We start from the raw sequence: 17,302 nt of genomic DNA, 5'->3' as shown, positions 1-17,302 counted from the left end.
TCAGAAAAAAATTAATTTCATTTTTCCCTGATTTCCAGATAAAATTTTAACTTTTTCCCTGACCCTAAAGAATATTCTAATTCACTCTGAAAACGATTTAATCATTATTATTCTTCCATAAAAATCAAGATTTTTAAAACTTTTAAATTCAATTCTTTTGAAATTTAATAACTATTAATTTTTTACATTGTTTTTACAAGTAATAAAATTTTACACATGAATTCAATTGTTTAAAAAAATATAATTATTTTCAAACATTTTTTGCAAGAATTCAATTACATTTCACAAATAATGAAATTCTCTGCTGAAATTCAAATATTTTCAAAATCTACCATTTTAATAAAATTTCTCAAAAGAATTCAATTATTTCAAAAAAATGTAATAACATTAATTGCAAAAATTCAATTATTTTCATAAATAATAAAATTCTTCACAGGATTTCTATTATTTAAAACAAATTTAATAAAATTCGGTGCAATAATTCAATAATTTTCATAAATAATAAAATTCTTCACTGGATTTCAATTATTTTAAAAAAGTATAATAAAAATTCGTGACAAGAATGCAGTTATTCTCCTAAATAATAAAATTTTTAACAGGATTTTAATTATTTTTAATACATTTTTAAGTAAATTCTTCGGAAATTGTAATTATTTTCAAAAATTTTAGTAAAATTCTTCGTAAGAATTCAATTATTTTATTATTTCAATAAATTATTAAAAATCAAAAATAATAAAATATTCGCAGAATTTCAATATTTTTAATACAATTTTTAATATATTCTTTGAAAAATGTATTTATTCTTGAAAATTTTAATAAAAATTCACAAAATTTCAATTATTTAAAAAATGTTTTAAAAATTCAATACAAGAATTCAATTATTCTCCTAAATAATAAAATTCTTCACATAATTTCACTTATTTTAATGTACTTTAAAATAAATTCTTCGAAAAATGTAAGTACTTAGTTACAAAAATTTTATTAAAATTCTTCGAAAGAATTTAATTATTAATTGTTTTGAATAATTTTTGCAAAAGTTCCTTAATAATTTACAAATCTATTTGTTTACAATTCAATTAAAGAAAAAACTTCTATTAAATATTTAAAATATAAAATCTTGAAATAATTTTAAAAGAAAATTGAATTAAACTTTTTTTAAAAAAAATTAATTCTACAGAATTATCAGTTAAAAGTATGAAAAATTCAAATATTCAAAGATTTTGATTTGAATTCTTTTTAAAAATCAATTATTTTTAAAAATTCATGTTACAATGCTTTTAATATTCAATTATATTATCTAAAATTTTAACTGAAATTATCAATTTTTATTAGAAAATTCTATGAGAATTCAATTATTTAAATACAAAAATAAATAATTTATTGAATATTTATTCAATGTTTCTTAAAATTGAATTCTCATAAAGAATTGAATTTTTTCGTACGAATTTTAATATAATTTTCAAGAATAATTACATTTCTAGAGGAATTCAAATGAAATTGTATTAAAAATTATTGAAATTTTTTGATGAGTTTTATTATTCATGAAAATAATTGAATCTCTGTAAAAAATTTTATTATTTATGGAAATAATTGAATTGTAGCTAAGAAATTTACAAAAAGTTTGTAAATAATTGAATTTCTGTGAAATTTTTATTATTTATGAAAATAATTTAATGTTTGCTTTGAATTTTATCAACATTTTTTTTTAAATAATTTAATTCTTTTGAAAAATTTTATTAAAATAGTAAATATTGAAAATCATTAAATTGGGAAAAATTTTTGAAAATAATTTAAGTTTTGCCAAGAATTTTATTATTTTTAAAGATAATAATTGAAATTTTGATTAGATTTTTTTTTATTTCTTCATCATAATTGAATTTCTGCGAAGAATTTGATGACTTTTGAAAATAATTGAATTTCTGCAATCATTTGTATTTTCTCAAAAATTGAATTTTTTCAGTACTTTAGTAAAAAATCCCCGAAAGTAAATATTTTTAAATAAAAAAAGTATGTAACAGTAGAAAATTAAGAAGCTGAATTTTTACAGTTTGCAATTTAATAAATTTTATTGTTGACGTAGTGTTGAATAAAATTGATAAGTTGTTATTTATCAGTGGCTAAGTGTCGGCAATTATAACACAATTAGGAGAAGAATATTTTCTAAATTGCGACTTCATAATCACCCGCGATAATTGCAGCCACTTTCGTGTAATTGTACCTACATCATAGTTTATTCTTATTGCTATGGCAATAATTACGGTTCCCATTTTAATAGTCATTATTAAATTATATCTCTGAGTGGCAATAAAATTTCATACAATTCGATCGAAGAAAATATTTTTCTCCCTTAATTTACATTATTTAAAGATCAGAATTACAATTTTAAATTTTATATTTTCTTTATGGGCAATATAATTTACCGAAAAATGTTGCAACTATTTCTGGAAATATTTTAAAATTAACAAATTTTTTTGAAATAATAATTGCATTTTTAAGAAACTTTTCTCAAAAAATATTAAAAGCAATTGAATTTGAGAAGAAGTTTAGTTGAAATTTCTAGAAAATAATAATAATAATAAATCTTGAAAATAATTTTTGAGAGTTTTTCTTTATGACCGGAAATTCTTTTTAATGAAAAAGTGGTCCCTGTGAATAAACAAATTGGAAGAATAATAATTTGTCAATAATGCTTTCAGTGCGCGCAACAATAAAATTGAAGGTAACTATCCTGAAAAGTGGTCGAAGTTCTGAATTGTTTAGATAATATTGTGCAATGCACTTAAGTGGAACGCCGTGCTCGAGAAACTTGCAAATAATCACGGATCAGTATTTCATTCAGGAACGTGGCTATTTAAACTATTTTCTTTAATTTTAACTCAAATATACAATTTTTTATTTTTATTTGCAATTTGCACAATTAAACTTAACTTTTTTTCAAATTAAAAATTAACCCTTTGTTGAAAATTCAATTAATTATGACAGTAAACAATATGAAATAATAAGAACAGGGCTCGAACTAGGTCCGCAAATCCCGTAAAAGTCCGTAAAAGTCAGTTTTTTTAAAAAAAGGTCCGTAAAGTCAGTAATTTCATTGAAAAAGCAAGAAAAGTCCAAAAATTTAACGATATAATTTGGAGAATTTTTGAGAAGTTACAAATATTTGCAAAAATTCAATTATTTTCAAAAGTAATACAATTCTTTGCAAAAATTCAATTATTTTTAATACAACTTTAATAACATTTCATGAAAGAATTCAATTTTTAAAAAAATTCTTAATAACATTTTTCGAAAGAATCCAATTATTTTCTAAAATTTTAATAAATCCTTCGAAACAATTCAATTGTTTTTATAAATAGTAAAATTCATCGCAAGAATTAAATTATTTTTCATCAATAATAAAATTCTTCTCAGGAATTCAATTATTTTCAATACAATTATTAACAAATTCGACTATATATTCAATAAATTAAAGAAATTTTTCAAAAGAATTCAATTATTTTCTAAAAATTTTAATAAAATTCGAGAATTAATTGTTAATGTAAAATGCAATTACTTTGAAAACTTAAAATTATTAAAGAATCTCCATTATTTTAAAGAAACTCAAAGAAATTCTAAAAAAAAAATGTAATTCAGATTATGAAAAATTTTAATAAAATTCTTCCCAAATTCAATTATTTTCATAAATAATAAAATTCTTCTAAGAAATCCAATTATTATCAAATTTTCTTAATAAAATTCTATGCAAGAATTCAATGATTTGCAAATTTTTTTTATAAATTTTTTTGCAATAATTCAATTATTTTCATAAATAATATAAAATTTTTACAGATATTCAATTATTTTCATAAATAATAAAATTGTTGCAGGAATTTAATTATTTGCAAACACAATTTTCATAAAATTTTTCCAAAAAAATCATTTATTCAGAATGATTTTTATAAAATTCATAGCTAGAATTCAATTATTTAGAAAAATTAATAAAGTTCTTCTTAAGGGCATTTGAACCTTGATGACGTCACACATGCTTTGCACAAACTGAAACGTCATCAAGGTTCAAATGCCCTTAAGAATTCAATTCTTTTTAAAAATAATCAAAATGCTTTACAGAATTTCAATTATTTAAAAAAATGTAATAAAATTCGTAGCAAGAATTCAATATTCTTCTCCTCAATGATAAAATTCTTTACAGGATTTCAATATTTTTAATACAATTTTAAATAAATTCTTCGAAAAATGTCATTAATTTCAAAAATTTTATTAAAATTGATCAAAAGAATTCAATTATTAATTATTTTTAATAATTTTTGCAAAGGTTCTAGAAAATTTTTGAAGCGATATTTGAAAAAATTCAATTAAAAACTGAAAATAATTTTTAAACAAAATTAGATTAAACTTTTCGAAAATTCAAGTATTACTAAAAAATAATGCTATAATTCTTTTAATTTTCAATTATTATCTAAAATTTTAACTGAAATTCATTTTTAAGTCAATTTATATTAGAAAATTCTACGAGAATTCAATTATTTAAACACAAAAATAAATAATTTATTGAAGAATTGAAAGTTTTATAAAATTGAATTCTCGGCAAAAAATTCAATTATTAAAAAATTTTAATTAAACTCCGTGCAAACATTTAATTATATTCATAAAATAATTAAAATTTCCCAATGAATTCAATTTTAAAATTTTTTTTATAAATTTCTTCCCAATAATTTCATTATTTTTATAAATAATAAAACTCATCACAGAATTTCAATATTATTTTAAATTCAATTTTAATAAAATTTGGCGAAAAATGTTATTATTCTTAAAAATTTTATTACAATTTGTCAAAAGAATTGAGTTATTTACAAATTAGTTGATAAAATTATTCATGAGAATTCAATTTAATAAAACATTCAATTATTCAATAAGTTATTAATTTTTGTTTTTAAATAATTGAATTCGAGTTGGATTTTCTAATAAAAATTGATTTAGAAGTGAATTTCTGTTAAAATTTTATAGATAGTAATTGGATATTAAAAAGCATTATAGCATGAATTTTTAGAAATAATTTAATTCTGAAAAGGGTTCAAATTAAAATCTTTGAAAATTAAAATTTAAAGTAACGATTCTGTGAAATTAATTTTTTTCAAAAGATTTAATTGAATTTTTTTTGAAATTTTTTGAAGTTGTCATTTTCTAATATATATTTAATTGGAGAATTTTCGAATAATTGAAATTTCGTAAAATTGAATTGTAAACAAATGAAATTGAAAATTGTCGAAGAACTTTTTCGAAAATTATTAAAAATATTTGATTTAGAGAAAAATTTGAGTTAAAAATTCTAGAAAATAATAATTGAATTGAAATGTTGAAAATAATTTTGCAGTAGTTGCAGTAACAAAATATAATGATTTTATCAATTTGCTATCTTTAATTATTAAAAAACATGAAGAAAGCGATTAGGAGTGATTGATATCTTCATGTTTTATAGTTATGAAAAATGAAATTTCTAGTTTTAAGTAAAATATTTTCTTATTTGACTCGGACTGATTATATTTTTGTCAGTAGATAATTGGTTCGTAAATGGTCCGTAATTTTTTATGTTTGGTCCGTAAAGTCCGTATTTTTAAATAATTTCACTGCTTCGTGCCTTGTGAGAATAAGAAAAAACTCAGTAATCTCGATTAAAATGAAATATTATCAGAATTATATAAAACACCAAATTCTTCTTGATTTTGATTTCTATTTTTAATGAATCGTAATTTTTTTCCAATTAATTATTGTTAATGGCAAAAAAGTATATTGTTACATGTTATATATTTTCCAATTACATTAGGCACTCTCGAACGTGTGGTCGTGTAATGTATAAGAAAAAAACATATTTCCTAGTCACGTAATAATGCTATACGTGAAATTGGTTCTATCATCTATATGGCAAATATCGCGTTCCATGACTTGCACTTAAAAACAATTATGATTAGAGTATTTTAACAACTCTATTGCTTTCTATTTGTCACGTTATTCGCAAAGGTTTCTCACCTTTTACATTATAAATCACATATGATTATTCATCGACAAATCAATAGTTTTACGTCATTTTGTACCTTATAATTATGCACATAGAGAAATCAACATTGAAATCAATTTTCTATCAAGTGAATAAAAGTTTCTTAGAAAAAGGCATATAAATTTTTTACATTAGTAAACAAAAATTACTCGATTCAAATAACTGATTACTTGTCTATTATCAAATGAATATTTACTTGAATCAAACAATTTTTATAATAATAATAATAATATTCTTAAAAGTTATTGAAATTGAAATAAAATTCATTTTCTCAGTCTAATATATGATAAAGTTAAATAAGTAGATACTGTGACAAAATTTTTCAAGTACAATAAAATATTTCTTCTGACTGCAATATTGAAATGTACCTTTCGAATACGATCTGATTTTAGAAGTTATGCACAAGGTACAATTGTAAAAACCTCACACGGCAGGCGCTCGTTTGCCCGTCATCTGAGATCGATGATCACCATCTTCGACCGCAAATGATGTTCCATTATTTCCATAATGGATGTTTGTGAGATCAAAGAGTGAGAGAGAGAAAGGGGGGTTGCAGGGGGGGAAATAGATTTCGGGAATTCTCTTCCGCGAATTGAACATATACAATTTTACATCACGAGATAGATCCGTTATATTCATCATTAAAAATAAAAAGTTTTATGATTAGATATGAGAACAACTATTCTCTATTTTAACATCATCTACTACTCGATTTCGAATCGAAATAAGCACATGAAAAAAACAAGAATTTTTTTTAAAGAATGAATATGAAGAATTACAAAATATACACTTCAGTTGATAATTTAGTGTGGACACTACTTTTTTATCACTGCAAAAAATCTTTTATTTTTTATAAAATAGAAATAAAAATTTTTTCTCTGCAGGAACATTGAAACCTATTAAAATTGTTTAAAAAAATAAGTACTTAAAGAGAATTATAGTAATTTTTAACTAAAATATCCCAAAAAAATGTTTTTGCAATTACTTCTTAAAATTAGCATGTTTTCTATACAATAATAAAAAATTAAAAAAAAATTTTTTTTAAATTTAAAAAAAATTTTTTTTTTTTAATTTTTAATTTAATTTAATTTTTTTTCTTGTTAAAGGTAATTTTTAATAGAATCAAAAAATAATACCATAACTTTTTTCTAGTTCGTACAAGTTATTGAATTTGGTTCAAGAAATTTGACGCTTTTCGATGAAAAGGACCTTACAAGGCAAACAATTGTAGGTTATGTTTAGAAAAATTGTTGCTTGATTTAAAATTAATTTTTAACAATCCGAAGTAAAACGCAAATTTTTATTAACTCTTTTATATATTAAATAATTAATAAAATTTGTTTTCAACTTCAGGTAATCAAAAGTAAAACTGTAATCATGTAGAAACATTCCTAATGTAACCTGTAATTTTTTGTACTCATAAGGTTCATTTCACTGTAAAGCATCATCAATTTCAAAAAATGGGCATAAATAATTTTCAGCGTGAACTATTTTTTAAAAATATCTAAATATGTTTTTTTAAGAAATAGAGTAAGAATATTATGGAATACTCTTCAAAAATATTCTTGTAATTAAGAAATAGTCGTTCAAAGAAATGTGATTGAAAACTAAAAATTCAGCAAAATTGTTTTCCTTTATTAAAAATAATTAAATTCTTCTCAGAATTTTATTACAATTTTCTAAAATCATTTAATTCATTTAAGGAATTTTATTAAAATACAGAAAATAATTAAATTCTTTCGAAAAATAGATATTATTAAAGGTTTTGACATTAATTGAATTAATTAATTTATTGAATATAATCGATTTGGTCCATCGATTTTGTTAATAATTGTAATTAATAATTTTACCGTTAAAATTTTATCAGAGTTTTTGTAAATAATTAAATTCTTGCTATCAATTTTACTAATTATATAAATAATTGGAATGTTTTGAAGGATTTATTAAAATTTTAGAAGACAATTGGATTTTTTCGAAAAACATTATTGTATTAAAAATAATTGGATTTTTGCAAAGAATTTTACTATTTATAAATATAATTGAATTTTTTTGAAGGATTTAATAAAATTTTAGAAAATAATTGAATTCTTTTGAAAAATATTATTAAAAATTTCTAAAAAAAAATTGAATTCTTTCATGAAATGTTATTAAAATTGCATTAAAAATAATTGATTTTTTAAAAGAATTTTACTGTTTATAAAAATAATTGAATTGTTTTAAAAGATTTATTAACACTTTAGAGAATAATTGAATTCTTTTGAAAAATTTTATATTGAATGAAGAAAAAAATTGAATTCTTTTTTTAAAATAATTGAATTTTTGCAAAGAATTTTACTATTTATAAAAATAATTGAATTGTTTCGAAGAATTATTAAATTTTTTTAAAAATTATTAAATCCTTTTAAGAAATTTTATTAATAAGATAAGAATTAATTTTTGCAAAGAATTCATTAAAATTTTAGAAAATAATTGAATTGTACTGAAATTTTTTATAACGAATTAAGAAAAAAATTGAAATCTTTCGTGAAATTGTTTTAAATATAATTAAATTTTTGCAAAAAAGTTTTCTATTTAAAAATATAATTGAATTGTTTCGAATCACTTATTAACATTTTAGAAAATTATTGAATTCTTTTGAAATATTTTACATAGTTTTAAGAAAAAATTAAAATCTTTCGTGAATTTTTTTTTTTTTAAATAATCGAATTTTTCCAAAGGTTTTACTATTTAAAAAAATAATTGAATTCTTACAATAAATGTTATTGCTTATGAAAATAATTGAATTCTAGCGAAGAATTTAGTTAAAATTTTTGAAATTAATGAACAAGAATAATTAATTAGTAAATTAGTTAATAATCATTAAAAATTTTTTTAAAGTTTGAATCTGACATTATTCAGAAATTCATATTTAAAATAAAAAAATTTTGTAAATTGCTTATAAAATAAATAACTCTATTATGAAATATATATAATATAAACATAAATGATAGGCTTGAATTGATTTTTTTCTATGATGACAATCAGTTTTATTCGTATGTAAATTAGTAATACTTTTTCTATAGAGAAAGCATCATCACATGATGGCTTTTTAAAAAAAAACTGTAATTACGAAACGCAAATAAACTCGATGAAGTGATTTATTGTACTGCAGCAATAAGTTTATTTTACACCTCTTTTTTTAGCTTATAATGAAAAGTGGAACGTTTTCAATACAATATATATATTTACTTATACTAGAAAGAGACGCGGAGAAAAGGGAGAGCGCTCAATGATCATACGGAATAATTTATTATATCATTCTTAGAACGACTTTCAATTCATGTGCAGTTGACGTTGGCGTTTTAAATTGATCTAAGTCATGTAACACAACATTCAATTCATTCACTTCTATTATTACAAGTCTTTAATGAAACATTATTTTCCTTTAACAAAATTCCCCAGTTTTCCCATGCAGACTTGATATGATGAAGAAAGTTCTGTCTTTTGAGCTCAAAACCATTTTAGAAAACAAGAAATACGAAATAATAAATTAAATAATAACTAAGTATGTAATAAGTTATTTTAATTAATTATAACTAAATAAAATAACTTATTAAAAAATTTATTAAAATTAATAAATAATTAATAAATTAATTAAATTATTTATTTATTAAGTAATTTTTTTTTATTTTTAATTTAAATTTTTTTTTTTTTTAATTCTTTTTTTATTTTTATTCATAAAATTTTAATGGAGAGTTGCAAACAATTTTTAAAAATACGTAGGTGGCATTTTTTTGGTCCTGTGTTTGTTCATTTAGAGATTGTTGAACTTTATAGGAATATTGGTCAACTGTGACGTGAAGCGTGGGTGAGATATTTGCATTCCTCTTAGTGAACTTGTTTCATTCATGAGAATCACGAGAAAGGTGCAAAGTTCCTGGAACATCGTAACCAAAACAATGAGTGAGTTTACAGTCTGGAGTACGCATAAATTCCTCAAACTTTTTCTACATACTTCAACCCTCGAATCGACTTTAAGACGCAAAAAAAAAGTTGTTTTGGTCGATTTAAAGTACAGCTAATTTTAATAATTATCATAATGAACCCGCCATTTTGGATTTTTAGAAACTGATGTCAAATTCAGAATCAGGGACCCGAAAACTTTTGGGTAACAAATTTCAAGCCAATCCGGTTAATTTTTTATTTTGTCATCCGCCATATTGGATCCGCCATTTTGAATTTTTAAAAACTTTGTAAAAAAGTATTATTTTGTTGAAATTTGTGGAGGAAAAGTCGAAAAAGGCGCATTTTATTAAAATAAGTCGAAAAATTCGTATAGTTTCTATATAAAGATTGCTTATTTAGAAAAAGAGAGAGAATTTAGAATTTTGTGTGCGTAGTTTACGCATTCTCATTTCAATGTAAAATCACTCAGTAATAATGGCCAAGCGAAAAGAAGTTTCTGAGTTTAATCATCATGACAAATTACGCATGAATCACGCACTTGAGAAATGTGAGTGACTGTTCCCACACTTTCACGACTCATTCAAGACTAAGACTCACTGTAAGATCTTCAGTTCTTTGATGACAAAAAGGACCGTGTGGGCATTTCCTTTAGTTCGACCACTCTCGTTTATATTCTTTGCATTTAATATGAACAACAGACTTCTGAACAATTCAATATACTGAGGCTCTCATGTATTCAGTTTCAAAATTACGACATTATTTTTTCTACAAAACACTTTTTTTTAAATATCATATAATAATTAATTGTGAAATTGTTGAGTCCTATATTGCAATTGATACTTTTATTTATTAGTAACCAGTTCAACAATTTCAAATGCAAATCAACAGATTCTTCTTTAGGCAGGGTTGACACAAAAAATTAATTTTGTTTTTCCCTGATTTCCAGCCAAAATTTTGACTTTTTCCCTCACCCTAAAGAATATTCTGAATCACTCTAAAAATTATTAGATATTCAAAAAAAATGTTCTATTAAATTTATTTACGAATTTCTCTAATTGTAAAATTATTCGAAAACATCAATAACTTCTTTTTTAAATAAATATTTAATCAATACTATTTTTCCATAGGAATGAAGATTTTCAAAAAAATTTAAATTCAAACCTTTTTAAAATTAGACAACTTATAAGAATATTATCTTCATGTTTTATAATGATTTTAATTTCCATCAAATTTTTCAAAAAAAAAAAAAAAAAAATTAAATTATTTACAAAGGCTTTCGCTAGAATTCAATTAATTTTACAAGTAATAACATTTTTCACATAAATTCAATTATTTTCATAAATAATAAAATTTTTCATAGGATTTCAATTATTTTTAATATATTAATGAATTTCTCGAAAAATGTAATTTTATTATTTTCAAAAAATTTTTTGTAAGAATTCAATTACATTTCACAAATAATGAAATTCTTCGCTGAAATTCAAATATTTTCAAAATCTACAATTTTAATATAATTTCTCAAAAGAATTCAATTATTTAAAAAGAATGTATTAAAATTTGTTGTAAGAATTCAATTATTTTCATAAATAATACAATTCTTCACATGATTTCAATTATTTAAAAAAAATGTAATAAAAATTCGTTGCAAGAATTCAATTATTCTCCTAAATAGTAAAATTCTTCACAGGATTTCAATTATTTTGAAATACAATTTTAAATAAATTCTTCAAAAATGTAATTATTTAAAAAATTTTATTATAATTTTTCGAAAGAATTCAATTATCAATTATTTTAAATAAATTTTGCAAATGTTCCTTGAGAATAATTTCAAATCCGTTTGTTTACAATTCAATTTTAGAAAATTTCGTTTATTCGGAAATTCTTCAATTAAATATATTTAGAAAATATAAACTTGAAATAATTTCAAAAAAATCCAATTAAACTTAAAAAAAAAATAATTCTACAGAATTGTCAGTTAAAAGTATAAAAATTCATATTTTCAAAGATTTTAATTTGAAACCTTTTCAAAATTCAATAATTTTTAACATAATTTAAAATAAATTTCCCGAAAAATGTAATTATTTTCAAAAATTTTTTGCAAAAATTCAATTCTTCGCTGAAATTCAAATATTTTCAGAATCTACTATTTTCATCAAATTTCTCAAAAGAAATAAATTATTTTTAAAAAACGTAATAAAAAATCGTTGCAAGAATTCGATTATTTTCATAAATAATAAATTTTTTACTGGATTTTAATTATTTAAAAAAAAATTAATACAATTCGTTGCAAGATTTCATTTATATTCATAAATAATAAAATTCTTCACATGATTTTAATTATTTAAAAAACGTAATAAAAAATTGTTGCAAGAATTCAATTATTCTCCTAAATAATAAAATTCTTAACAGGATTTTAATTATTTTTAATACAATTTTAAATAAATTCTTCAAAAAATGTAATTAATTAAAAAAATGTTATTAAAATTTTTCAAAAGAATTCAATTATAAATTATTTTTAATAATTTTTGCAAAAATTCCTTGAGAATTTTCAAATCCATTTGTTTACAATTCAATTTTACGAAATTTCAATTATTTGGAAATTCTTCAATTGAATATTTAGAAAATAAAAACTTGAAATAATTTTAAAAAAGTTGTATTAAACGTTTTAAAAAAAATTATTTCTACAGAATTGTGAGTTAAAAGTATAAAAAATTGAATTTTTCCAATATTTTGATTTGTAACCTTTTCAAAATTCAATTATTTTTAAAAATTCGTGCTAATAATGATTTTAACATTCAATTATTATCTAAAATTTTAACTAAAATTAATTGTTAAATTAATTTTTCTTAGAAAATTCTACTAGAATTCAATTATTTAAATACAAAAAAAAATAATTTATTGAAAAAATAAATATTTCTCAAAATTGAATTTTCATAAAGAATTGAATCAATATAATTAAATTTTTTCGACGAATTTTAATAAAATATTTTCAAGAATAACTACATTTTTGGAGGAATTCGAATAAAATTGTATTAAAAATAATTGAAATTCTATGATGAGTTTTATTATATTATTTATGAAAATAATTGAATTATAACGAAGAAATTTATTAAAAAAATATTTGTAAATAGTTGAATTCCTGTAAAATTTTCATTTCACATTTAATTGAATTCTTTTAAAAAATTTTATTCAAGTAGTAGCTATTGAAAATCGTATTGAATTGGGGAAAATTTTTGAAAATAATTAAAGTCTTGTCAGGAATTTTATTAAAATTTTTGAAAATAATTGAATTTTGCAGAATTTTATTATTTTTGAAGATAATTGAATAATTTTGACGAGAATTGTTTTTAATTTTCGAATATAATTGAATTTCTGCGAAGAATTTTATTACTTTGGAAAATAATAAAATTGAATTTCAACAATCATTTGTAACTCCTCAAAAATTCAATTTTTCCATTACTTTAATAAAAAATTCCTGCCTTTTTCTGATTTCCCTGACTTGTGGCAACCCTGGTAGAATTAGAAGTTGTTTGATTTCCTCAATAACAGGTTTTTTCAAGTTTTTTATAAAAAAAAAATTGCTCAAAGATACGCACCTTCTACCAAGGATGTTAATAGCGTAACGTTGGCAGCCTTCCTCCTTCCGGCTGGTAAATTAAGACCAATTTTCTCCAATTTTTCCCTCAGAAGTCGGCCGCCATTTTTTGATTTCGCTCTGAAAATTTTAACATTATTATTCTTATTGTCAATTATTTACTGATCGGAGATTAAAATGAAAACTTTTTTTTATTAAAATGGGAAGAAAATTTAGAAATAAATAGGAATAAGTTAAAAGTATTAGTGAAAATGTTTTCCAATTGTAGAATTATTCCCTAGAAAATGAATATGAAGTGAAACAAAAGTAAAATCCAGGAGAAAATGGAAGAAGGAAAACTCGATTCGCAGAATTTCATTTCTCGAGGATATTTATTCAAGAAATTAGTGTAAGATCGATTTGCATGAGGAGGATGCACCAAGATCATGAAACTGTAAATGAGATGAGGGAAGCTCCACTTCCGGACGTGATGATGAGTTCGCTCCACTCGTTATGGAGCCTTGTCTTGTAAAGGAACCTATTGCTCTTATCGCCGCGAAAGCTGGATTCCCTTTCATTCAGAATGCTTCTTTCTTGCACCCTTTGTCCCTTCCCCTTTCGATCATCAACTCATCGTGTCCCGTTTACTCGAATCTCTCAACAGCTTCTTCGGCAGATCCACCCTGATTACTCGAGTCCTCCGCCGCTACTGTACTGCCATCATTATAGTTGTTAAAGGATCCGTTCTCGGTTGTCTGATATGGATCTTCACTGAATGGCGATATTCAATCGAAATCTTTTTTCTGCGAGAGACTCAAGTATTGTCTATTCACGTTTTCATGCGCGTTCAATTTTTATTTTCGTCCCCCAAATACATTTTCTATTCGACAAAATTGGCTAAACTTGAAATAAGCGCATTAAAAAAGTAAATCGTTTCATTTACTTATGTAAATGTCTTATTTACAATAAGTTGTCTATTCACGTTTTCACGCGTTCAATTTTTATTTTTATTCCCAAAATACATATTTCGAACATAAATTAATCTACAAATGACATCCAAAATTTTTATTCGAGTTTTTATGAATAATTAAATTCTTTTGACGAGTTTGTTTGAAATTTTTGAAAATAATGTTTTTTTCAATAATTTTAATTAAAAATTTGGAAAATAATTTAATTATAAACAAAGAATTTTTTCAATTTTTCAAAATGATCTTGTCTGTTCATAATTAAAATTGAAAATTTGATTAATTCAATTTTATTAAAATGTATTGATATACGAATTGAAATTTTGCAAAGAATTTTCCTATTTATAAAAGTAATGGCATCCTTCCAAAGAATATTATTATTCATGAAAATAATTAAATGTTTGCGTAGAATTTTATTAAAATTTTTTGAAAATAATTGAATTCTGAAGAAAAATTTATTTATTTATAAAGCTAATTGAAATTTTGAGGAGAATTTTAAAAAAATTTTAAACATAATTTAATTTCTGCTAAGAAGTTTATGGAAATTTATGAAAATAATTGAGTTGTGAAAATCGAAAAGGGCTTAACTCTAAAAATCGCAAGAGTCATTTTCATTGTCATTTGTTATGTAAAAATGGAACTTATGATTTTTAGAGTTGAGCCTTTTCGAAATTCACGATTCAATTGAATTATTGTGAAAAATTTTTTTAAAAATAATATTCAAAAGAATTTAGTAAATCTGATTATGGAAATAATTGAATTCTTTTGACGAATAATTGTAACAAAATTTTTAAGAATTATTACATTTTTCGAGGAATTCGATTAAAATTGTATTAAAAATAATTGAAATTCTAAAATAAGTTTTACTATATTTATGAAAATAATTGAATATATTGCAAAGGAATTTTTAAAAATAAAATTATAATTACGGTAACTAACTTCCCTTGATTATTTTCGAAAAATTTAAATTAAATTTTTTAAAAGAATTTAATTATTTCTAATAAAATGTAAAGAAATTTCAATTATTTTAAAAATTTTCAAATTGTTTCAAAAATTTTTAATTATTTGTTTATAAAAATTCAATTATTTTGAAACAATAGAATTGAAAAATTAAAAAAATCTTATTATTTAAAAAAAGTCTTCTTACAACTAAATGTTTTCTAAAATCCACTTGTGTAGAAGACAATTTTATGAAATTTCGTATAATTTGAAAATTTTTCAATTAAAAGTATATTTCTAAATATAACTAATTTCAAACAAATGTGAATAAAACTGTTTCAAAAAACTAATTTATTCAGAATTTTTTACTAAAGTTTTTTAAAATTCAACTTTTCTAAAGCATTAATTTGAAACTTTTTGAAATTTAATCTATATTAATAATATTAGCATCCTAAAATATAAAAATACAGTTATACTTATAAATTATTGTAGAAAAACGAAATGATATTTCGTTTTCGTTATAAATGATATTTTGTATGTGAAATTTTTTCTATTTTAAAATATAACATTTTACATATTAATATTATATTAATTTATTTATATTAATTTTTCAGTTTTAAAAATAATTTAATTGTTTTGAAGAATTTTATGGAAATTTTTTGAAAATAATTAAATTCTTTTGAGAGGATTTCAATTACAATTCTACTAAAAATAATTAAATTCTTTCGAGAAATTTTAGTAAAATTATATTGAAAATATTTGAATTCCTGTGAAGAATTTATAATTATATGTAGGTACATGAAAATAATTAAATTCTTGCAAATTTTTTCGACGAATTTCATTAAAATTGTATTGAAAATAATTAATAATCTCGTGCGAAGAATTTTATAAAATTTCTTGAAAATAATTGAATTGTTTTAAAGAATTTTATAAGAATTGAATTTTATTAAATTTTGTATTTAAAATTATTCAAAAATTAAAGCTGAATTTTGCAATTAAAAAAATATTGTAATTTACATGAACAAATAAATAAAAATTTAAAGCGCAATTTTTATAAAATTCAATAATTTTCTGAATTTTTAAATAAAATTATATTCACAAAACTATTTAAAATAAATTCAATTTCAAATCTGTAAAGTTGAATTATTTAAAAAAAATTTGTTTAATAAAAAAATTCAAAATTCCCGGTCAAGAAAAAAATTCCATGTTATCCGGTTTTCCAAGTTTCCCGATCAACGGTCACTCTGTACTTTTTATGAATGAATCCGCAAAAGTTATTAATAGTTCCTAAATAGTAGTTTTTATTTTGGGTCACAAGTTATTTAACCTCAATAACAGTTATGGAGAAATTTTTTTTTCGAGAAAGTAGCAATAAAATTGAGGTCATAGATTCGTGATATATTAATTGAGTTCGCATCTCCAGACCCAAACTCAGGCAGGTAAAAAATTTCATTTTATCGCCATTGCAATCAGAACTGACAGCATTAAAAAAATGCATCTTTCTATGTGGATTTATTTTTTAGGATTATGTCCCCATAGAGTTGGAATTTAAATTTAACCCTTTTACAATTTTTAAATAATCCCATAAAGAAACATTTTTTTTATTTATTGTCCCTGATATTAGTTATAGTATAGAAGGCCCCAAGGTGGCCACTCTAGGGAAATTTTTGTGCATTATTTGGCAGCACTGAATGCTTCAGGTTATTTTCATTGTTTATGAAGACGAAGTTTTTGGTTATGTTTAGACGTGTATAACTAAACGCGTTTGTTTCTAACAGAGACATCGTTAAATTACGGTAAAAAAAATTTTGAAAGCATTGTTTTTAA

At 21.4% G+C, this 17,302-nt stretch overlaps 1 protein-coding gene across 6 annotated transcripts in view; it reads right to left on the bottom strand.

Annotated features, from left to right (window-relative positions):
- The window catches only part of LOC122498634 (transcription factor AP-2-epsilon), a 376,673-nt gene that overhangs the window by 13,305 nt on the left and 346,066 nt on the right, over positions 1 to 17,302 (bottom strand). For all 6 annotated transcript variants that reach the window (XM_043606457.1, XM_043606459.1, XM_043606458.1 and 3 more), the window contains one exon: positions 13,594 to 13,712. In XM_043606457.1, coding sequence (XP_043462392.1) covers positions 13,594 to 13,712 — 119 coding nt within the window. The remainder of the gene's footprint in view (positions 1 to 13,593; positions 13,713 to 17,302) is intronic.

This window comes from Leptopilina heterotoma, unplaced genomic scaffold (assembly GCF_015476425.1).
Source record: "Leptopilina heterotoma isolate Lh14 unplaced genomic scaffold, ASM1547642v1 Lhet_156, whole genome shotgun sequence".
Lineage (NCBI taxonomy): Eukaryota > Metazoa > Arthropoda > Insecta > Hymenoptera > Figitidae > Leptopilina > Leptopilina heterotoma.
Note: the sequence above shows the minus strand (reverse complement) of the source record. Positions and strands in the feature narration are given on the sequence as shown.